Here is a 24109-nt window from a genome sequence, read left to right on the forward strand (position 1 = left end):
CACAACACACAACAAACCGTGCTGCTGTCCATGGTGCTGAAGGGATGGATCACCTGCGTTGTTTGGAAGATTTAATTAATTAAATTTAATAAATGGATGAATAATGCCAACAAATGAATGATTTTCTCTTTAACAAACATCAGGAACCTCATTGAAAAATTAAATTTAAACTGAAAGTGGACCATTTTTAGGGCTCTCACTGAACGTATCAGCTAAATGCCTTTAGGGGAGCTCTTGGACCTTTCAGGGGAGCCAAGCTCCCCTTTGCTCCCCCGTAATTTAAACCCTGCGAATGACGTCTGCAGCCAAACTGTTAATCACATGTTAGACTGTGCTGATAAATAACATTATTTTTAGTGAAGAAAAATGTTAATATAAAGTTACTTTTAGGAAAACTCTAATAATTTATCAATTTGGAACAAAGGAAATGAATCCGAGTGATTCAGATTCTTTATTTGAAAGAAACTAAATGATGAATTTAAATAAAGATTTCAGGTTAAACTAAATTCATTATTTATAATGAATCATTGCAAAAACATTGGGTTTGGATTACCTTTTTGTTGGCTGAGCCAGTGTGGAGTGGAGTGTGATTTATAAACTTTCTGCCAGGAGTCTTTAGTTAACAACTGAGTTTAGTTAACTCGGTCACATCAGCACATCTGTTGGGTTTCTATAATTTTTATTTTTATCTTCACTCCAGACTTTGGTCCTTCAATAACTAAATTATGACCAACATAACTTTTATTTATTTTTTTAAAGAACAAAATGATCAATATAAATGGTAGTTTTAATAATCTACAAGTTGTCTACACACACACACACACACGCACACACACACACACATATATATATATATATATATGTGTGTGTATAATCTAAATCTAAAATGTCTAATCTTACAAGCAAAAATATAAACATTCATACAAATTAATAGATGATATAAAGTAAATAGGCACAAATTAATTATATATTTTTATATATTTATGATAAATAAAATATAAAAAAAATAATACAAATCATTATATAATAAAAATTAAAAAAAGATAATTTCATAGTTCAGTTATTTATCTCATATAATTTTTCTTATTATTTTGCATTATAATATATTTATTTAAAATATTTTAACTTTACATTTTTGTATATTTATGTTACTATTTTGTAAAATGTGAAAACCCTAACTCTTCTGGGTGCACTCTTCAGTGCCAGATTTTACTTTTTGATGTTTTAGAGATTTATCCTCTATATTTTCCTGCTGACAGTGATAGAAATGTCCACCATCACTGTCTGCAGCGATAAATCTCTTCATTAATCTTTCTCATAAGTTTTATTATTCAGTTTTTAGTTTCTCAGTCATTTTAAATACACTGTATTTATTGCATTTTCTCTAATTAAATATTGAACATACATAACAAAGATTACATGGTTTGACAAATTAATTGTCCACATTTCCACTAAGCTGAGTTCTTATCTAACAAAGATCAGGGTTTATGTTACTCCTCTTCGTCCTCTGATAGATCCATACATTTCACATAAGCTGCAGCTGCCCTCCAGGCCTCACACTCTTCCTGCTGTAAGATTCCCAGCGTAATTCATTCATTGGAGTTCATTTGTTTTAAGGTGCTGCATATTCGTTAAAGCCTTGCCTACCTACATATTTGTGTTGACAAGTAATCTTTGCAGGTTTAGCTCTCCATATTTGCATTTTCAAACAAGAGTGACAGTTTGTTGAATCTGCCTTTGTGTTTCTCCTCTATTTACCTTAGGTTAACCGCTCCTAGCTTCTGATTGGCTCAAAGGTGGAGAAAATGAGACCGTTTTTTAATTTTTTTATGTTTTTGTCTAACTATAGGAAACTGATGCTCTGGATGCGCTTTCAGGCTCTGCTTCAAATAGATATATAAATAAATAAATAAGTGGATAAGTAAGAACGGGCCTACGCTTTGACCCAAGTAGTTATCTGAGAAGACTAATTAATAGTAATGTGCAGATCAATACTGGTATATCTATTCCTCCTATACCAACATTTCTATAACTAAACTTTGAGGATAGGTGGAATTACTTCTGCTGCTGCAATGCAGTTGCACTCATCGGTGATCAATTATCAGTGGAGATATTTCAGCTCCAGTTTGATGTGTGTGAGACCCCAACCCTCCCTAAACATCTGAGAATCAAACATAGAAGCAGGCGAACTAAAGACGAGAGGAGGTGGAGGTCAGATGCGGCTTGGGTGGAGACAGATGTTAGTCTGAGTCCTTTGGCCAGCAGGCAGGTACCCCCCAGGTACTATCGGGTATTATCCAGGTAATACCAGGAACTATCTAGGTATGATCAGGTATTATCCAGGTACTATCACGTACTAAAAGGAACTATCCAGCTACTATCAGGTACTACCAGGAACTATCACATACTACCAGGAACTATCCAGGTACTATTGGGTACTACCAGGAACTATCCAGGTATGATCAGGTATTATCCAGGTACTATCACATACTACCAGGAACTATCCAGGTATGATCAGGTATTATCCAGGTACTATCACGTACTACCAGGAACTACCAGGTACTACCCAGGTACTATCAGGTAGTACTGGGAACTATCCAGGTACAACCAGGTACTATCCAGGCACTACTAGGCATTATCCAGGTACTATCAAGTACTATCCAGGTATAACATGAACATTGAAAACGAGTAAAGAAAAGGAAAAGAAAGTGTCTCTAATATTAATTTTTGTGAATGAATTTTCGACTCAAGTGCAAAAATACTTTTTGTATTATGACTTTTAACACGTGCCAAATAAATAAATAAATAAATAAAAAAATTTATCCAGGAACTATCCAGGTACTCCAGCTACTTAGGCTTTAGATATCTTGGTCGACCAGAACATCTTACTAGACTGGCTAGAAAACTGGGTAGGACTTTCTAGCACTGCAATTAATTGGTTTGAGTCCTATTTAAAAGACAGGGACTACTTTGTGTCTGAGCGAACCAATATAACCCGTAGAGTTCCCCAAGGCTCCATCCTGGGGCCACTGCTGTTCATCATCTACAAGGCAAAATGTTTGTCAGTCAGCTCAGTTCATTTTTAAATAGACAATCAGAGATGGCTGCTCTGTGTGGGCAGGTAGACGTTCACAAAGTCAAAGATTCCTTACAGCAAATAAATTTTTACTGTATAATTAAACAAGATGTAAAAAATATATTTGTATACATATCAACAAGTGTATCCTTTTATTGGGCTTATAAGTAGACAGAGATATCAGTTAAACAGCAAAACAATTACAAAAGGGAGAAAAATCTAGTTCTCCATTTAAGCCTGGGTAATGTGCAGCTTTCACTGTATAAATCCAAAACGACTCTCTTTGCAAGAGTCTTTTCAGCCTAACCCTTTTTTTTCTTGTATAGGGGCAAGATGACTTAACAAGTTTATTGTTTAAGGTTGGAGTTTTTCTAAAACTAGTAGTTGGAGAATCTGGGAAAGCTTACCTAAGAACACTGTCACTTTTCAACACGTCCCAATTTCTTTGACAATTTTTTTAATTTGCTTTGCTTCATTGCTATACTGTGTCACAAAATATACCTGATCTGAATTTGGTTGATCTTTCTGTTTAGGGACCAGTAACTGTTCCCTAGGGAGACATTTTGCTTTATTATATGCTATGTATATAGTTTATGTTGATATCCTCTTGTCTTAAATATTTCTTTCAAACTCTTCTTCTATATCACATCTTTTAAAAATGCTTGCACAAAAATAAATAAATAAATTACAAGCTCTGTAACTGAAAAGGGAATAGACTGAAGCCGAGGCTTATTGTTGCCTGTACAATCCATTAAATAACCCAGAATATCAGTAATACAGAGGAAAAAATTATATAATAAAACATAGGACCTACTCTAAAATCTTCTTCTCTCAATCACTTCACACGTCAGTTATTTTACATTGTAATCCTGAATTATTTTACCTCTTAATGTTTTTAACTCAGAGATCTGCACAATTTCAAATCATCACTTAGTTCATTCCATAATATATAAAACATCTTTACTTAACACTAGATCTCATATTACCTCTTTCAAAGACACCAAAACATCCTAATTTATCATTTTCTTTTCTCTTAATTTAAAATATTGTTGAATACAGGTGGGAAGACTTTTATTTTTTACTCGAAATAGTATTTCTAATGTTTTTGAGTTTATGATATCTAGACATTTTAAGGTGCAAGACTACAAATAATTTATTAGGGGTTTCATGATAGGAAGTTTTATTTATTATTCTGATAGCTCTTTTCTGGAGTTTAATTATAGGATCAGTACATGTTCTGTATGTATTCCCCCAAACCTCAATACAATGTGACATATATGGCTTTATAAGAGAAAAATACAGTATACGCAGATATTTCTTATTTAAAAAAATCACATTTTTTTAAACTATATCAATAGTTTTAGACGTTTTCTGTTTTACATTTTCTATTTGAAAATCGGAACCTTTGATCCAAAATTACCAAAAAAAAAAAAGTAGTTTCATATACTCTTTCAATTCCAACTCCATGTAGGACTACTTGAATTTCACAATTTGCCTTAAATCCACCAAACACCATACATTTAGTTTTATTTTCATTTAATGAAAACTTATTGATATTAAACCTTTTTTAACCTGATCAACGCCTTTTCTTCTGTTGTCAACAATTCTTTAATATCTGGTCCTGAACAAAATAAATTTGTGTCATCTGCAAATGTAACAAACTTCAGCTTATGAATACTGCACCAATATCATAATAATATAAATAATAATATAAATAATTTTAAATAAAGTATAAATAACTTAGGCCCCACTTCAACTTCAATTATCAGTCAAACAGAGTTAAACAGACAGTCCTGCACACAGTTCACTGGCGTTTAACCTGCAGGGAAGATGACGAACTAATGATATAACAGACAGGAGAAGAGTTGGGGAAAAAAACTCTAATAAACACATTTTCTTCTTTTACACAAAACATCAGAGGACATTAAATAAATACATGAACCTGCGATCCTTCTCAGCATGAAGCATTAACATAAAACACAAAGAGATGATTAGTTGTCAGTGTTTGAGGTGTTTGTGCTTGTTAAACAGGCATCTTAAAAACCTTCTTCATTGATCAGCTGATGTCAGACGGGAAGCTTAAAGATTAATTCCAGTCTGACCACAGCCACACATTCCCGCCCAACTCAATCCACACTCACATGACCTAAAGCACATGTTAAATTTTAAAGTTCTGTGGCATCTCCATCCCTTTAAAACCTACTAAACCTTCAGACTATTTTATCCTGTTTATTTGTGAATTTTCCTGAATGAATGAAATCATTGATGGGGTTTCTAGTATGAAAAGCACAATTAATTATTCAGGTTTGTTTTCAAGTCTAATGTTCCTTAAAGATTCATTTTAGAAACTTTATTCAGAAAATAGAAGAATTTAATGCTACAGAAGACCATTTTAACCAGGAAATAAAGTAAAAATTCTGACTTTGTGTCTCTGAATTCTGATGAAAAGGCTGTTTCTTTCTCTCTCTTTTTTTTTATTCCTTTCTTTCTTTACGAGGACTCTGGTTTCTGGTTGGGGATTTTTGATTTTTTTTCTTTTTATTAAGGATTCTTTTTTACAAATACAGTACAGAGAAAAGAAGAAACAAACAATAATCAATCATCTGCATAAAGTTTTAGATTCAACGTCCTTAGTCCAAATTCCTCTGACGTCTTTATCTTCTCTAATTGCTTGTGCAAGCAGTTCTATAAATAAGACAAATAGTGCCGGGCTAAGAGGACAGCCCTGCCCACAGCCTCATTGAATGGACACTACATGGTCAGATCCCCACTTATTTTTATTCTTGCTGTTGGTGATTGATATAAATTCTTCATCAGCTGGATGACTGAACCGTTGCAATGTTAGTAAAAGGTATTCCCATCGAACCGAGTCGACGGCCTTTTCTGCATCTAGGCTCAAAGCAGTGGATTCATTCTGACTTTTGCTCATCCCATCTAGTAAGTGTAGAGCTCGCCTTATGTTATCCTGAATTTGTCGGTTTAGAGGAATCCGGTCTGATCATCATCTGTGATATGGGGGATTTTGTTTTCAAGTCTTTTTGCCATTATTGATGCAAAGACTCTGTAGTCCGAGTATAAAATTGATAATGGATGTTATGAACTGCATTCCGTTTTGTCTTTACCTGTTTTTGGAATTATTGAGATTATGGCTTGTCTCCAGGACATGGGCATCTCTCCACTTTGGAGTACAAAGTTAAAGCATTTCAACAGCAGGGGTGATACTGTGTCCTTGAGTACTTTGTAATATTCTGCTGGGAATCCGTCCATTCCTGACATCGTATTTGTTTTTCATGTCATTTAATAATCTTGTGTTGAGTCTCCAGGTAGTAAATTTTGTTTCTGTGTCTAAATGTAAGGACAAATAAACACCTGCATGGTCCAATACGTCCCTGACTCATAAGTCACATTTAGTGATTCTATGTCTGTCTGAATGAAATATAAAAAACAGTGGAGTTTGGAGTGTACTCTATGTGGGTGGGAAAAGTCCCCGCCATAGATAAGGGTACCAATGGTTTCCTCAGTAATCACGTTGAATATTCTCTTAATAAGTGTCTGATCATGACCCGGTGGTCTGTAAACATTGAGCAGTGTTACCGGTTTGTGGTCAGCAGGTCCAATTACTAGAATATATCTCCCCTCTCTGTCTGCTATTTGTCTAATTAGTTGATAGGTTACTTTATTAGAGATTAATATTGCAACACCTCTAGCATGTTGTTGTTTGCATGATGAGCAATATGTACAGTATGTCTAAAATCCAAATGTTGAAATGAAAAGGCCGATTTTAACAATTTTATTATCAGGTACTATCCAGGCACTATCCAGGTACTATCAGGTACTATCCAGGTGCTATCAAGAAACTATCATGTACTATTCAGGTGCTATCCAGGTACCATCCGGTACTATCCGGTACTATCCAGGTGCTGTCCAGACACTATCCAGACACTATCCAGGTACTATCAGGTACTATCTAGATGCTATCCAGGTACTATCATGTACTATCCAGGCGCTATCCAGGTACTATCCAGGCACTATCCAGGCGCTATCCAGGTACTATCAGGTACCATCCAGGCGCTATCCAGGTACTATCAGGTTCTATCAGGTACTATCTAGATGCTATCCAAGTACTATCAGGTACTATCCAGCAGGTGCTGTCCAGGTACTATCCAGGTGCTATCCAGGTACTATCCAGGTGCTATCTAGGTACTATCCAGGTACTATCAGGTACTATCCAGCAGGTGCTGTCCAGGTACTATCCAGGTGCTATCCAGGTACTATCCAGGTGCTATCTAGGTACTATCCAGGTACTATCCAGGTGCTATCCAGGTACTATCCAGGTGGTTGGATCTATGTGGTGGCACTTGCTACCCCTGCTACCTCCCCAGCTGACAGCATCGAATTCAAGGAGTAATAATTATGCCAAATCTTACATTCATGAGTGTGAATCTCTGATGTCTGACTGCAGTGAATGCAGCACAACGTAGCTTGTCAGCGGCTGAAACCGCATTGTTTTGATGAGCGAGCGTGAGGACAGAAGACTAGAGAGCTCGGCAATACTGCAAATCGATTCGATACCAAGTAAATCCAGGGCAAGTATCACCAATACCAACACTGATATGCTTGAAATTTCTCAATCATTTAATGAGTTTGTGTTGCATTATTATTGATTATTATTATCAGAATCAAACACAGTATAAAGATTATTGTCAAATAAAACATTTTTATTACCAAATTGAATGGCAGAAATGGAAAATTTAAATTTAAGCTTTTTATTAGTAAACAATATGAAATAACATTGATGTAACAAAATAATAAAATAACTGTTATTCCCCTTAATCACACGATTGTTTGAAACAAAGTCAGAGTGCAAATTAGCAAAACAAAAGCAAAACCTGCTACATGTTGGCTCTCATTCTCATTCTTTGGCTTTTTGCCACCAAAGCCCTCTGAAAGAAAAATATCTATCTCATCATGCTAGTATCGAGCGATACCAACAGTCACCTTGGTATTGTTAATTTTGATATTTGGATTGATCCACCCAGCCCTACAGCAGACAGCAGCATGAAAGGGAAGAGGTAACACTAGATAACTACATCATTTCAAGATATTAAATAATAACGATAGCTTGGTGTTAAAAGCTGTTAATATTTGTGATGTAGATTCAGGGTCAAATAAAAAGGTTATTTCTCTACATGTGCATGTAATGTTACAGTATCTGAAGTTAGTTGTCTAAGGCAGGAAAGCTAATGTGGTTCAAAATTTGGCAATAAAAATGCTGTAAAGTTGCTTCACATCTTGCATAAATATAAAAGAAAGGCAGCATCTCTAGTTTTTTTCTCACCAAAGTGACAGAATCAGAGATTAAAACAACTGAGTAAGGTTGATGGAGGAGATGCAGAGAAAGAAGAGATAATGGCAAGATGATGATGAGGCAGAGGAGGTGGCAGGAGACCACAGTGGTGAAGAGATGGAAGAGGGAGATGATCTACAAGATGAGGAAGGAGAAAGTGTGAGACAGGACGACATGAAGGGCTCAGACAGTAAACAGAGAATATCTGGTCCAGTCCAGCTGGTTCACGTAGGATAAGAACTATTCACTTCTACGTATTATTATTATTATTATTAGTAGTAGTAGTAGTAGTAGTAGTAGTAATAGTGGTGGTGGTAGCAGTATATAACTCTATCATTGAAATTACTTATTGTAAACCTATATATTATATAAACATAATAATATTATCATTACTATATTGGTATCACAATTACTATCATTGTTGTTGTTGGTAGAATTACTATTATTATTATTATTATTATTATTATATAACTCCATAATGACTAAAAATTACTGGGATTAGATAAATTTATGCTTCCACTCCTTTTGAACTTTTTGCTTATTTGGTTTTATTTTTATTTCTATTTTGTTTTATATGTTGTCTTTATGTTCAAATAAACTTTTTCAATCAATCAAAGTAAAAAAAAGAACATTGCTTTGCCCTCTTCAAATATTTATATTCATCCTAATTATTATGTTTTAATATGAACAGCTGGGATAACAGCCGTAACGGCTCCAAATAGTGTTTTTACTTTAGTTGTTTTTCAGCTTGGTTCTGTCCTCCTCTCCATCTTCTAGCATATCCAAGTGAGGGATCAACACAACCAGAACATGTGAATTTCTCTTAGACCTTCCAAGGAGGAACCAGGAGAAACTGGTTCAAAACCAGTCCATGGCTGGAGAACTCACTGACTGTACGCTACTCACAGTAATTTAGTAGCTGTTCTGCTTTGTATGATGTCAGAGTGAAGCTAAAATCCACTACAGGTGGACTTTATTAGACTTTCTCTAAACATTTAGATGTGCATGTCCAGCTGTTCCATGTTGAGGTTTTTACTGCAGATCACGCTGCTCTAACAACACGATTAATTGCAAAAAACAACCATGAATGGAGCATTAAATCTTCTAGTTTAATAACAGCTTGTATCTAAACAGTCCTCTTCATCATCCTCTTCACTTTCAGACATCATCAGACCACGACTACACCTGACACATGACTGGTTGTGATGTGGTTTACCCACCACTGCTGCTTTTACCATCACGATTCTACTGAACGTGTAGAGCTGATGCTCCTCTGATATCACATCAGATGATTGTGTGGAGCATCAACTGTTTACATTTTCTGTTAATGCCTCTAAGCTTTGGTGAGTAGTGTGTGTTGTTGTCATTGACGACCTGATACATGTGTACACGTCGTGTCCACAGTCCCATGCTTTAAAAGAATACATGTAAGTATTCAAACTACTGAGGAAAGAACGGCGAGGAACAATAAAACCAATGTCTGTTGTGGTCAAGCATTTATTTCCACACAACAGCTCTATGCTCACCGTAGTCCAGCTCCGTCCACAGAGCTTCACTGGAAGCTTTTTATTCGGCTTGTGTTTGTATAAATGCTGCAGATATTCTTCTGACGACCTTTTTGTTACCTAACTGCGATGTGTTGCTAACCCTTAAAAACACTCTTGCCCCCCTCTGGCCACCCTATAAATAGTTTTCTAGATCTGCCCCTGTCAGTGGGTTAAATCTAAACTGGTCTCAGACATAAAGAGAAACTAAGGAAGGGGTAGAAAACTTTACAATAAATATCTTTGATACTTAGCAGTACAGTCAGTGGCCATATGGGCAAACCAATAACCAGAGCCGTCGCTCTTGGTAACACCAGTCAGACATTACGCTGTCCAGCCTTCCAAATATACCTTCTGTACAGACTTTCAGAAGGATTTTAAAGAGCTCTTTTCTTTTACAGGGGTGTAAATTTTGGTCTGGTATTAGGAAAAACACTTAAAAACCTTCAAACAATCCAGCTACCTCCTTCCAGCTAACCCGGCTCTACTTGAGGTATTACAGGATGAGTCCTGCTTGTTATGGCTCAGTAAAGCTTTTCAGATATTTGGTGGCTATTTGGTGATGGTTGTTTTCCTTTGAACAGTTAAGGTCAGACTTCTACCTGGATTGTAAACATGTTTAAGCACCTACAGGTCAGAGATTATTTTAGAGTTCAGCCAGGAGGTAATTAGACACCTGAATAGCAGGTAAGGATGTAAAGGATTTTTTCCACTATGTAGAAAATGTTTGGATGTTTTCTGTTTGCGGCCCAATATGCACCGAGTTTTAATAACAGCTTTGATAATAAAATCCAGCAGATCAAAGACGTGGTCCAACAAGAACTGGAAAAAAAGAAACACTGGTTTAATGTAAATAAATTATCCCTAAATCTGGATAAAACACCCAAATTTCCCTGAGGGCTCTCTGAAGGGATTAATAAAGTATTTCTATTCTATTCTATTTCATGGTTTTTAGTAGAAGAGATACAAATATAGAAACTACACTGAATATAGAAGTTAGTAAAAAGTAAGAGAAGTTACGTTTTTGGGTATTATTGATGAAAATATTTAGTAAAAGTTGCATATTAATATAACAACAAAAACATTTGGTGTTACACAAAATTAAGGAGTCATTGAACAATAGTTCTCTATATCTATTATTTCATTCTTTGATTCGTCCATTTCTGACTTATTGCAATGAAATATGGGGAATTACATGTAAAATGTGCATTAATCCAGTTTTCATTCTACAGAAAAGAACAGGACGAATCATTAGTCCAAGCAGATTTAGATCCATCTGTAGATGATAAAGAGTAAAATGTTCCGGTAGAAACCGGCTGCATGCCGGCCTGCAGATGTGTTGGTTCAATAAAAAAATGTGACTTATTAATGGTTTAATTATTTTGTGAGAGAGGGGCAGATTATATAAACTTTCTTCTTTCTGCTCATTTCATTCAGGTGTTTGGATTTTTTTGTTGTATTGATTGTTTTTGTTTTAGTTAGAAATGAAAAAAATAATTTAAATAAAAATAAAATAAATAAATGTGAGCAAGATGTTGGGGTTGAACTTGAAGATGACCAGTTTTCTCTGAACAGTCGTCACAGACTGCAGCAGTTTAACTTGATTCATGGCGCGTACTGTACGCCACAGTGTTTACATAAAATCAACCTTCGTGTCCGCGATGCAGAACGGAGACTGGGTCTCTAGTCCAAGCGCTCTGCTCATGCTCACATTCACACAAGTTTCAGAAAACTTTTAAAACAAAATTTTAATGATCCTGATTTTGCTTAAACCCAAGATTTGTATTACTGGGAGATGAATCAGTATTACATTTATATTCTAAATATCAGATTAGTGAAATGTCCTTGACAGCTGCTGTTAAATGGAAAAGTGTTGCACCTCTTCAGTATGTAGCTGAACAAACTCGTCTTTTATCCCACCAGAAATAAATGATGTATAACTTCAAGACAAACCCAAACGTCTGTGGGGCAATATCTCTCTTATGAACCTTGAAATTTAAATTTGATCTATTTATTAATAGGTTTTATTTTGTTTTCCCGTTTTGTTGTTGTTTATCTCTGCATGTATGTTTGTGCAGATGTGGGTGTATATACATGCAGATGTTTGTGTAGATGCGTATGTTAGTCATTTGTTTTGGTAAGTTTACCCTTCCTGCTAATAGGTGAGGAGGTTGGGAAAGGATTCGTTTCTAGTAATGTTTTGTAAATATCCCTAAATTTATAAAAAAATGGACGAGAATATCTTTGATGCCCGGTGGCACAAGAGACAGGCGAGGAGACAGGAGGTAGAGAAGAGACAGGTGAGGAGACAGGAAGTAGAGAAGAGACAGGTGAGGAGACAGGAGGTAGAGAAGAGACAGGTGAGAAGACAGGAGGTAAAGAAGAGACAGGAGGCAGAGAAGAGACAGGTGAGGAGACAGGAAGTAGAGAAGAGACAGGTGAGGAGACAGGAGGTAGAGAAGAGACAGGTGAAGAGACAGGAGGCAGAGAAGAGACAGGTGAGGAGACAGGAAGTAGAGAAGAGACAGGTGAGGAGACAGGAGGTAGAGAAGAGACAGGTGAGAAGACAGGAGGTAAAGAAGAGACAGGAGGCAGAGAAGAGACAGGTGAGGAGACAGGAAGTAGAGAAGAGACAGGTGAGGAGACAGGAAGTAGAGAAGAGACAGGTGAGGAGACAGGAGGTAGAGAAGAGACAGGTGAAGAGACAGGAGGCAGAGAAGAGACAGGTGAGGAGACAGGAGGCAGAGAAGAGACAGTTTAGGAGACAGGAGGCAGAGAATAGACAGGTGAGGAGACAGGAGGTAGAGAAGAGACAGGTGAGGAGACAGGAAGTAGAGAAGAGACAGGTGAGGAGACAGGAGGTAGAGAGGAGACAGGTGAGGAGACAGGAAGTAGAGAAGAGACAGGTGAGGAGACAGGAGGTAGAGAAGCGACAGGTGAGGAGACAGGAAGTACAGAAGAGACAGGTGAGGAGACAGGAAGTACAGAAGAGACAGGTGAGGAGACAGGAAGTAGAGAAGAGACAGGTGAGGAGACAGGAGGTAGAGAGGAGACAGGTGAGGAGACAGGAGGTAGAGAAAGAATAAGAGAGCAAAGAGGACATGAGAGAGGGAGAGCTCTGTGTGAAACATTTAGAATAATTTTGGTCTCTTTAGATGTGAGTGATAACAGTCTCTCTGCACCTGCTGCAAGTTAAAAGCATGACAGCACGGAAGCTCATTTCTTTAGTCAATATTTTTGTCATGTGGAGCATTAATAGAGGAAATTAACTTTTCATGTCTTTGTTTTTACAATAGGAACTACAGGATTGTAGGTAGTGAACAGATGTTTCATTTATCCAGTTTCTCCACATCAGAAAGAGTAGATATAAAAATATAAAACCTCCAGTTCCGTCTGCAGGTTTTAGATGTTTCCTGCTGCAACACACCAAATTTAAACGAAAAAGGTTCTCCAACATCTCATCAGCTTCGCCTCCAGCCTGTTACTGAGCCGCTGACCTGAGTCAGGTGTTGCAGCAGGGAAACACTACAGCCTGCAGGATGGGAGATCTGGAGGACCGGAGCTGGTGACCACCGCTCTAAAAGACCCTGACACTGGCCTGATTGGACGATTGCACACCTAGCAGAGTAACCGTAGCAACCACAAGTGTGTCCCTCCTCATCTTAAGTACAGTTCCATGTTTACTGACAGTATTTTAGTATGTCAGGTTTTTATCCGCTGCAGATGTTTCCAGATGTTTAACCGAGCTAAAGTTGCAGAACAGTAACCAGCTCTGGTAGCCTTGCTCTACCTGTACAGGTGAGTTACTGAGCATTCCTCCACGGTTCCTCTGACTGGATGTAGAAGTTTGCTGAGCAGTAGGAGCCTGATGAAAACATCTGTGTTCTGTGTGAAACACGAACCGTGCTGCTGGACGCATCCCATAATATCCCTGTTTAGGTTCGTAACTGATCTGGGCCTCGGACAGTTTAATTATGATGTCTGGTTCTTGGTTAAGATGACCAGACTGACTTTGCTATAAATTTATAAAATGTTGGATTTTCTGTCACCTGTCAGTCACAGCTGATGGATCCGGTTTTCAGATTTGTTTTTATGGTAGAGGGAAAGCACGTTAAACTGCTTTGATATGGTTCAAATATTGAATTATTATTTCTAGAATTTGGCTTCTCATAAATTCAGACTTCACTTGATAAATGAAGGCGATAACTGGGGTCCGGCCACAGCGGTCAGCTGCCTGACCAGTTCCTGTGTCCTGGTCCCGGGAGTGCATGTCTGGTAAATTAGATCTATGTCCATAACCAGAGACACATGCAGTGCTGTAATATTCTCGCTGTAATAAACTCCCATGCTGACAGATCCGTGTCCAGATCACCCCGCCACGCATTCAGGGTAGGGTTAGAGTTTTCAGACGACTTGCATATTAGTAAATGGAAGAGATGCAGCGTGGCTCGAGTTCTCCTTGGCTGCTGAGTAATTTTAATACAATCATTTCATATACATTTACAACCCTCTCCCCACAGGATTTGGTCTTTTTACAGGAACACAAGCAGTTTTCTGTCCATCACCTTCCTCACTCGTTTCACCGTTCCACACATTTACTTCCTGTCTGGATTTAGTCCTCCATCTTCCACACATCCTTCATCTAACATCCGTCAGCTCTCTGTGATTCATTGGTTTACTTCTGTTTTACTGTATTTTGACTCACTCTTTGGATCAAATCAGATCAACAGTCTCTTTAAAATGAACGTGTTTCTTCATCAGAGTCATTTCATTTTATTTCTTCATGTAAAATCATTAAGTTACACAAGAAAAAACCTGCAGCATGTTTAGCTCTATTTGTCCTGATTATATTTTACATTTTAAACAGTAATTTACTTTTAGGATATAATAACAGAATTTAGCAGCACAATTTGTGTCTTTTTGTCTGAGACAGTTTCTCTGTTTATGTTAATATTAACAAAGATTCTAACCTTTAATTAAAGTATTTCTGACACTTTTAAAAGCATAATTTTTCCTAGAACACAAGTTAGCAAATGTATTATTATTTTTTTTTATTAATTATTGTTATTATTATTATTATTATTATTATTATTATTATTATCTGGTTGAGGCAGAAAAGAAATTCTTTCTCCAAAGTAAATATAAACCCCTTCCACAGAGCAACATGTAATGAATATTTTGAGTTTAGTAACCAAATTTTGTAAAATCTGTCAGAACTTCATTTACCTGTAGAAGACCAGTATGAGCTAACTGGAGGCTGGATGACTCCACAGAAGAGAAAATGCTGCATTCCCTACCCTACCTACTAAACAAATTCATTATATTATATATTTCTTACTAATTTATCTTGTTAGGCTACAAACTGAGACTAAATACATGTATGTTCCTAATAAATGTTCCTGCTTTGAGGCAGAGGATGAAACTTTATTCTCTTAAACCTGAGGGAATCAAAGTAGTCTTGAATCATCTCAAAGGTTACTTTCATCTGGCAAACTCTTATAACTACAACATACTTTTATTTTACTATGAAAACCTAAAAATTTATAAAATCCTTTGAATATAGTTATTTTTTTCATATGGTCTGCAAAGTTATATATTTATACACTGTTGTTTTCCCCATTTCTGATGGAATTTATGTGATTAATTAAATCTCTTAAACATATTAAGAAGGATAAAAAGAATTTAAACTTCTTCATTTTTATGAAAATATCTTTAATAGATTAGAACTCCATTAAATTTCTGTTAATGAATGTAAGCTTAAATACTGTTGATTTGTATGTTGTTTTTGTTGTTGTTTGCCTCCTTGTTGGTTGTTTGTTGCTGTAATTTTACTTGTCATCTGTAATCTGTTGTTAATTCAAGTTTTGTTTTTAAAATAAATAAATAAAGACACCACATATTCTGGAAACTGGGAGCCAAACCCTCTCGACTCCGCACAGGAATGTCACCAGTGTAAACTTTTCCACAGACCGACTGGTTTTAGTCAAGTTAGTTTTCAGATTTAGTTTCAGTGAGACTTCGGTTAGTAAAACGTTTCAACAAGCATCAAATGTTTGTTTTAATAAATGTTCTTTGTATGGAAAAATAGACAATTTTACAGTATTTCCTTCAGTTTTACTTCCATATATTCCTACTTTAGTAGCAGAATTTGAATAATAATAATAACATTAAAAAACTACAGTAATTTTGTTCCAGATTAAATTTTAACAGTTCGTTTCTTTTTTATTTTTTCTTTCCTTTTTTTCTCCTTTTTTTCTCGGATGGACTGTTCTCCATCAGATGGTCACACAGAAATCAGAAAACGGGTTTAACGTCTAAGTCCGGCCGTCTGCTCCTCATGATGGGACGTTTTACGTCTGTTTCTATGGAAACGGCTCTTTGCTTCACGGACGTTCTGAAACGAATAAAACAGGTTTTCAGGTTTTATTTAACTTCTCCAATTAACTGCAGCTACAGTCCGCTAGTCAGAAAACAAACAGACAGACAAACAACAGGAAGCAGGTGAGTACTCACAGGTGAGATGATAAACCGCCATCTTCTTCTTCTTCTTCGTCCTCCCCCTCCACAGACTGATGAACCACCGCTGTTTCCTCTCTTATATACGACGGGAAACAGGTCTGGTTGTTTCTGGAAGTTTCATTTAATCGCAGGAGTCACGAGAAGATCAGCGGCACATCATACATCCGGTGGTGCCTTACAAAATAAAAGTGTTCCCCGTGTCTAACGGCAGCCCAAAAGTTTGCACTTCTTTGGTGGGTTTCTGCAGCCATGAACTCAGTAAATACTCAGCTCTAAATGACAGATATTTCAATATAATATTTAGTCATATAAGCTTTGTTGCAATTTTAGCAAAACTGGTCTTTTAATGTGCTCTCCCTTTCAATTTTTCTTTCTTTCTTTCTTTCTTTCTTTCTTTCTTTCTTTCTTTCTTTCTTTCTTTCTTTCTTTGACCTCTTCCAGGGATATTGTGTGTTAATTTTGAAACCAAATTCTGCCTTAAACATGCAACACTCCGTTGTTTCTTTCCACGTGTAAAGCACAACAGACAAACAGTTCTGCGCTCTGCAGATAAACACTAGATTTCGTTAATCAATGTAAAATGTAAATTAATGTTTAGTTTCAAAATTATGAATGATGCAGTCATATGCAGTCTAAATAAATTGCTAAAAAAAAACATCTTCTTTTAAATTCCCAAATTAAATTAAAATATTGCTCAATTAATATTGTCACCCAATTTAAATAAACTTTAAAAATAAACAATCAGATTAAACTGGGTTTAATTTCAGAAAAAGTATAATTTCTTTGTGAATATGAACCTACCTTCATGCAGCAGTAAGACATCTTGTATCAGACAATTAGTTTGTTATAATTTGACTGATGAATGACGTCACTTCCGTAAGGATGTGCATTAATTCTTTAGCTTGACGTCTTTACAGCCGAAAAACCGACCAATGAAAGCCGCGTGCGCGTCGTTCTGCTTGGTGACGTCTCCTGCAGCAAACTGCCCTGCATCAGAGTTTTCTAGAAGCAGGTAGAAAAAATCCACGAGGGAACTTTAACACGATCATCTGGCAGTCTGACAGCTCTAAACTTTCAGAGTCGTTTTGAGTCTTTTAGGCTTTTCAGATTTCCGTGTTCAACCTTTTCATCTGCTTTTCACGGACGAGACAGGACACGTCATTTACAAAACAAATAAAATGCGGAGAAGAGCTGCGAAGGGACAGTTTCCACCGCTCAAAGCCAGCTCTAAATGCCTGGGAGTGGATCATCATTCCTTAAAATAGAGATCATCATCCCTTTTGAGTTATAATCAAAGCCTAGAGACGCATTGTACATAGGAAATAAATATTATTATAATTATTATTAATATAAAAGGTAGGTTTATTTATATCACTCATTTCATGTAGAAGTCAACTCAAAGTGCTTTACATGAACCATTAAAAACTAAAAAGAAACTAACTAACTAAGAAACTAAAAGAAACGTATAAAGTACATTTATTATTATTATTATTATTATTATTATTATTATTATTATTACACTGTTTATATTAGAAAGCTAAATTACTGTGGTCTCTGTAAGTGGAATAGTCCATTATTAATTTTGTTTTATTGTTTTTTTAATGTGAAGGGACGACACGTTTGCATTGAATCCAAATTCTTCTGTTCCACCATCAGACTGATACCTGGTTGAAACCAGTAGGTTTTCATCTTAACTGAAGTTTAGTGTATTTATCTAAATAAACCCAGAATTATTCCTCTGTCTGCTCTCCTTCTAGTTAGTTTGTCCTGTTGAAATTGTCTCTATATCAGTTTCAGCGTGTTTGCTGCCCTCTGGTGGCCACAGGAACTACAACACCCAATTTACTCTGAACTCCACTGATAAAAAGCAGTTTGATGATCAATAATAACAGAAATGATGATGCTGGTTGTTCTCAGCTTCTGTAAACCAACATTTTACCTCTAATATGGACTGAAAATATAAATTATGTTTTGCGTTCCTGATGTTTCGCTGCTGAAACCAGAAAAAGAAACCAAAACATTCAGTAAATATATTTTGTTTATTGCAGTGTCCAGCAGAGAAAACATAACACATGGATTTAAACTTTTAAGATCTTTGGGACAAAATATACAAAAACATGGAAACAACCACATATTACTGGAGTATAAAATCATATTCAGACAAAAGTCAAACAGTCTCAGGTAAATCCTGGACCAGTCCGGAAATCAGAGTCCACGTTCAGGTCCACTTTAGTCCACCTCCTCGACGGTGGGCCCCTGGGTGTGGGCTCCTGCCTGCTCTCTACAAGAACCAGCGGGCCTCCCTCCCTGATACAGCTTGCTGATGATGGGGTTGCACACTTTCTCCAGCTCTTCCTGCTTGTGTTGGTACTCGTCTTTCTCAGCCAGCTGGTTGTTCTCCAGCCAGCTGATGGTCTCCTCACACTTCTCCAGCACCTTCTTCTTGTCCTCCTGGCTGATTTTGTCCTTCAAGCTCTCGTCCTGCACGCTGCTCTTCACGTTGAAAGCCAAGGACTCCAGTGAGTTCTTGGCAGCGATCTTGTCCCTCTGCAGGTCGTCCTCAGCTTTGTATTTCTCAGCGTCCTGCACCATCCTCTCGATCTCCTCTTTGCTCAGCCGGCCCTTATCGTTGTTGATGGTGATCTTGTTCTCTTTGCCGGTGCTTTTGTCCACCGCAGATACGTTCAAGATGCCGTTGGCGTCCACGTCGAAGGTGACCTCGATCTGCGGGACCCCTCGTGCAGCGGGTGGGATTCCCGTCAGCTCAAACCTGCCCAGCAGGTTGTTGTCCTTGGTCATGGCTCTCTCCCCTTCGTAGACCTGGATCAGGACCCCGGGCTGGTTGTCAGAGTAGGTGCTGAACACCTGGGTCTGTTTAGTGGGGATGGTGGTGTTGCGTTTGATCAGGGACGTCATGACTCCTCCGGCTGTCTCGATGCCCAGGGACAGAGGCGCCACGTCCAGCAGCAGCAGGTCCTGGACGTTGCTGGAGGTGTCGCCCGTGAGGATGGCGGCCTGGACGGCGGCCCCGTAAGCCACCGCCTCGTCCGGGTTGATGTTCTTGTTCAGCTCCCGGCCGTTGAAGAAGTCCTGCAGGAGCTTCTGGATTTTGGGGATTCGGGTGGAGCCTCCCACCAGGACGATGTCCTGGATCTGAGCCTTGTCCATCTTGGCGTCCCTCAGGGCTTTCTCCACCGGTTCCAGCGTTCCCCTGAACAGGTCGGAGCACAGCTCCTCAAAGCGAGCCCTGGTGATGGAGGTGTAGAAGTCCACGCCCTCGTACAGAGAGTCTATCTCCAGGCTGGCCTGGGAGCTGGAGGACAGGGTCCTCTTGGCCCTCTCACAAGCTGTGCGCAGCCTCCTCAAGGCTCTCTTGTTCTGGCTGATGTCCTTCTTGTGTTTCTTCTTGAACTCCTCCACAAAGTGGTTGACCATGCGGTTGTCAAAGTCCTCTCCACCCAGGTGAGTGTCTCCGGCCGTGGCCTTCACCTCAAAGATGCCGTCTTCGATGGTCAGGATGGACACGTCAAAGGTGCCTCCTCCCAGGTCAAAGATCAGGACGTTGCGTTCTCCAGACTTGCCTTTGTCCAGGCCGTACGCGATGGCGGCCGCCGTGGGCTCGTTGATGATCCTCAGGACGTTGAGTCCCGCGATGACGCCCGCGTCTTTAGTGGCCTGTCGCTGGGAGTCGTTGAAGTACGCCGGGACGGTGATGACGGCGTTGGACACCTTCTGGCCCAGGTAGGCCTCGGCGATCTCCTTCATCTTCACCAGGACCATGGAGGAGATCTCCTCAGGGTAGAAGGCTTTGTTCTCCCCTTTGTACTCCACCTGGATTTTGGGTCTCCCTCCTTCTGAAAGCACCTTGAAGGGCCAGTGCTTCATGTCCGCCTGCACCACCGCATAATCAAACTTCCTCCCAATCAGTCTCTTGGCATCAAACACCGTGTTGCTGGGGTTCAGAGCCACCTGGTTCTTGGCCGCGTCCCCAATCAGCCTCTCGGTGTCTGTGAAGGCCACATAGCTGGGGGTGGTCCTGTTGCCCTGGTCGTTGGCGATGATTTCGACTTTTCCGTGCTGGAAAACCCCCACACAGGAGTAGGTGGTGCCCAGGTCGATGCCGATGGCCACGCCTTTAGCTGCAGACATCTTGGCTGTGTTCACTTCCTGTTCTAAACATGCAGAAACATAAACATGAGAAAAGTCAAGAAACACAGATAAAACCGCAAAATAATAATAATCAAAAGACTTATTTACTTTTCCAGGCCTGTGTCCCCCCCCCCCAATAAAAAATTTTATAGACCCACTGCTGTGGACTGGTTGTTCCAGGAGAAATGAAGCATTTACTTACAGCTGAGTGTTGATGGTCTGAGCTGTGAAGAGGATTGATCTTCTTCTCTGGATCTTCTTTTTGGCTGAAAGGCCAGGAAATATCTGTCAAGTTAATAAAAGATACCAGAAACATGATAATGGGTCTTCAAAATAAAACAGAAGCGTGTCATGCTCTGGACAATTGCTGTTTAATAATCAATGAATCAGTGTTACTTTGGCGAGCTAAACAGGAAGTGGTATGTGATGTTTCTAGTAACTTGACTGTGCTGTGTGTGAAACGTCCAGAAACAGCCAGACGTTCAGGTTCACCAGATATAAAGCAGCTGGTCTGAGAGCAGAGACAGTTAGAGGAAGATCAGAGAGCAGCAGAAGATCTGGAGAGACAGAAGAAGATCCAAAGAAAGAGAAAAAGAAGATTCAGAGAAGATTCAGAGAAGATCCAGAGACGAAGGAGAAGAAAATCCAGAGAAGAAGATCAATCCTCTTCACAGCTCAGACCATCAACACTCAGCTGTAAGTAAATGCTTCATTTCTCCTGGAACAACCAGTCCACAGCAGTGGGTCTATAAAATTTTTTATTGGGGGGGGGGGACACAGGCCTGGAAAAGTAAATAAGTCTTTTGATTATTATTATTTTGCGGTTTTATCTGTGTTTCTTGACTTTTCTCATGTTTATGTTTCTGCATGTTTAGAACAGGAAGTGAACACAGCCAAGATGTCTGCAGCTAAAGGCGTGGCCATCGGCATCGACCTGGGCACCACCTACTCCTGTGTGGGGGTTTTCCAGCACGGAAAAGTCGAAATCATCGCCAACGACCAGGGCAACAGGACCACCCCCAGCTATGTGGCCTTCACAGACACCGAGAGGCTGATTGGGGACGCGGCCAAGAACCAGGTGGCTCTGAACCCCAGCAACACGGTGTTTGATGCCAAGAGACTGATTGGGAGGAAGTTTGATGATGCGGTGGTGCAGGCGGACATGAAGCACTGGCCCTTCAAGGTGCTTTCAGAAGGAGGGAGACCCAAAATCCAGGTGGAGTACAAAGGGGAGAACAAAGCCTTCTACCCTGAGGAGATCTCCTCCATGGTCCTGGTGAAGATGAAGGAGATCGCCGAGGCCTACCTGGGCCAGAAGGTGTCCAACGCCGTCATCACCGTCCCGGCGTACTTCAACGACTCCCAGCGACAGGCCACTAAAGACGCGGGCGTCATCGCGGGACTCAACGTCCTGAGGATCATCAACGAGCCCACGGCGGCCGCCATCGCGTACGGCCTGGACAAAGGCAAGTCTGGAGAACGCAACGTCCTGATCTTTGACCTGGGAGGAGGCACCTTTGACGTGTCCATCCTGACCATCGAAGACGGCATCTTTGAGGTGAAGGCCACGGCCGGAGACACTCACCTGGGTGGAGAGGACTTTGACAACCGCATGGTCAACCACTTTGTGGAGGAGTTCAAGAAGAAACACAAGAAGGACATCAGCCAGAACAAGAGAGCCTTGAGGAGGCTGCGCACAGCTTGTGAGAGGGCCAAGAGGACCCTGTCCTCCAGCTCCCAGGCCAGCCTGGAGATAGACTCTCTGTACGAGGGCGTGGACTTCTACACCTCCATCACCAGGGCTCGCTTTGAGGAGCTGTGCTCCGACCTGTTCAGGGGAACGCTGGAACCGGTGGAGAAAGCCCTGAGGGACGCCAAGATGGACAAGGCTCAGATCCAGGACATCGTCCTGGTGGGAGGCTCCACCCGAATCCCCAAAATCCAGAAGCTCCTGCAGGACTTCTTCAACGGCCGGGAGCTGAACAAGAACATCAACCCGGACGAGGCGGTGGCTTACGGGGCCGCCGTCCAGGCCGCCATCCTCACGGGCGACACCTCCAGCAACGTCCAGGACCTGCTGCTGCTGGACGTGGCGCCTCTGTCCCTGGGCATCGAGACAGCCGGAGGAGTCATGACGTCCCTGATCAAACGCAACACCACCATCCCCACTAAACAGACCCAGGTGTTCAGCACCTACTCTGACAACCAGCCCGGGGTCCTGATCCAGGTCTACGAAGGGGAGAGAGCCATGACCAAGGACAACAACCTGCTGGGCAGGTTTGAGCTGACGGGAATCCCACCCGCTGCACGAGGGGTCCCGCAGATCGAGGTCACCTTCGACGTGGACGCCAACGGCATCTTGAACGTATCTGCGGTGGACAAAAGCACCGGCAAAGAGAACAAGATCACCATCAACAACGATAAGGGCCGGCTGAGCAAAGAGGAGATCGAGAGGATGGTGCAGGACGCTGAGAAATACAAAGCTGAGGACGACCTGCAGAGGGACAAGATCGCTGCCAAGAACTCACTGGAGTCCTTGGCTTTCAACGTGAAGAGCAGCGTGCAGGACGAGAGCTTGAAGGACAAAATCAGCCAGGAGGACAAGAAGAAGGTGCTGGAGAAGTGTGAGGAGACCATCAGCTGGCTGGAGAACAACCAGCTGGCTGAGAAAGACGAGTACCAACACAAGCAGGAAGAGCTGGAGAAAGTGTGCAACCCCATCATCAGCAAGCTGTATCAGGGAGGGAGGCCCGCTGGTTCTTGTAGAGAGCAGGCAGGAGCCCACACCCAGGGGCCCACCGTCGAGGAGGTGGACTAAAGTGGACCTGAACGTGGACTCTGATTTCCGGACTGGTCCAGGATTTACCTGAGACTGTTTGACTTTTGTCTGAATATGATTTTATACTCCAGTAATATGTGGTTGTTTCCATGTTTTTGTATATTTTGTCCCAAAGATCTTAAAAGTTTAAATCCATGTGTTATGTTTTCTCTGCTGGACACTGCAATAAACAAAATATATTTACTGAATGTTTTGGTTTCTTTTTCTGGTTTCAGCAGCGAAACATCAGGAACGCAAAACATAATTTATATTTTCAGTCCATATTAGAGGTAAAATGTTGGTTTACAGAAGCTGAGAACAACCAGCATCATCATTTCTGTTATTATTGATCATCAAACTGCTTTTTATCAGTGGAGTTCAGAGTAAATTGGGTGTTGTAGTTCCTGTGGCCACCAGAGGGCAGCAAACACGCTGAAACTGATATAGAGACAATTTCAACAGGACAAACTAACTAGAAGGAGAGCAGACAGAGGAATAATTCTGGGTTTATTTAGATAAATACACTAAACTTCAGTTAAGATGAAAACCTACTGGTTTCAACCAGGTATCAGTCTGATGGTGGAACAGAAGAATTTGGATTCAATGCAAACGTGTCGTCCCTTCACATTAAAAAAACAATAAAACAAAATTAATAA

General features: G+C 39.9%; 2 protein-coding genes and 1 long non-coding RNA gene across 3 annotated transcripts; 1 reads left to right on the plus strand and 2 right to left on the minus strand.

The window, feature by feature from the left end:
- Window positions 1–16273: 16273 nt before the first annotated feature.
- On the minus strand, window positions 16274–16618 carry LOC121628803. The gene is made up of 2 exons (XR_006008268.1): window positions 16481–16618; window positions 16274–16361 (listed from the first exon to the last, which is right to left on the minus strand). It is a non-coding gene; the product is annotated as an uncharacterized LOC121628803 (long non-coding RNA).
- A 1923-nt stretch (window positions 16619–18541) lies between these two features.
- Window positions 18542–20901, minus strand: LOC121628788 (heat shock 70 kDa protein 1-like). The gene is made up of 2 exons (XM_041968101.1): window positions 20838–20901; window positions 18542–20658 (listed from the first exon to the last, which is right to left on the minus strand). Exon 2 carries the CDS (start codon window positions 20633–20635, stop codon window positions 18716–18718), a length of 1920 nt encoding a protein of 639 aa, XP_041824035.1. The 5' UTR covers window positions 20636–20658; window positions 20838–20901; the 3' UTR covers window positions 18542–18715.
- Window positions 20902–21197: 296 nt separating this feature from the next.
- On the plus strand, window positions 21198–23627 carry LOC121628799 (heat shock 70 kDa protein 1). Its single transcript, XM_041968114.1, has 3 exons — window positions 21198–21244; window positions 21293–21331; window positions 21511–23627. Exon 3 carries the CDS (start codon window positions 21534–21536, stop codon window positions 23451–23453), a length of 1920 nt encoding a protein of 639 aa, XP_041824048.1. The 5' UTR covers window positions 21198–21244; window positions 21293–21331; window positions 21511–21533; the 3' UTR covers window positions 23454–23627.
- Window positions 23628–24109: the final 482 nt, after the last annotated feature.

Source organism: Melanotaenia boesemani, chromosome 2, assembly GCF_017639745.1.
Source record: "Melanotaenia boesemani isolate fMelBoe1 chromosome 2, fMelBoe1.pri, whole genome shotgun sequence".
In the NCBI taxonomy this organism is placed as follows: Eukaryota; Metazoa; Chordata; class Actinopteri; order Atheriniformes; family Melanotaeniidae; genus Melanotaenia; species Melanotaenia boesemani.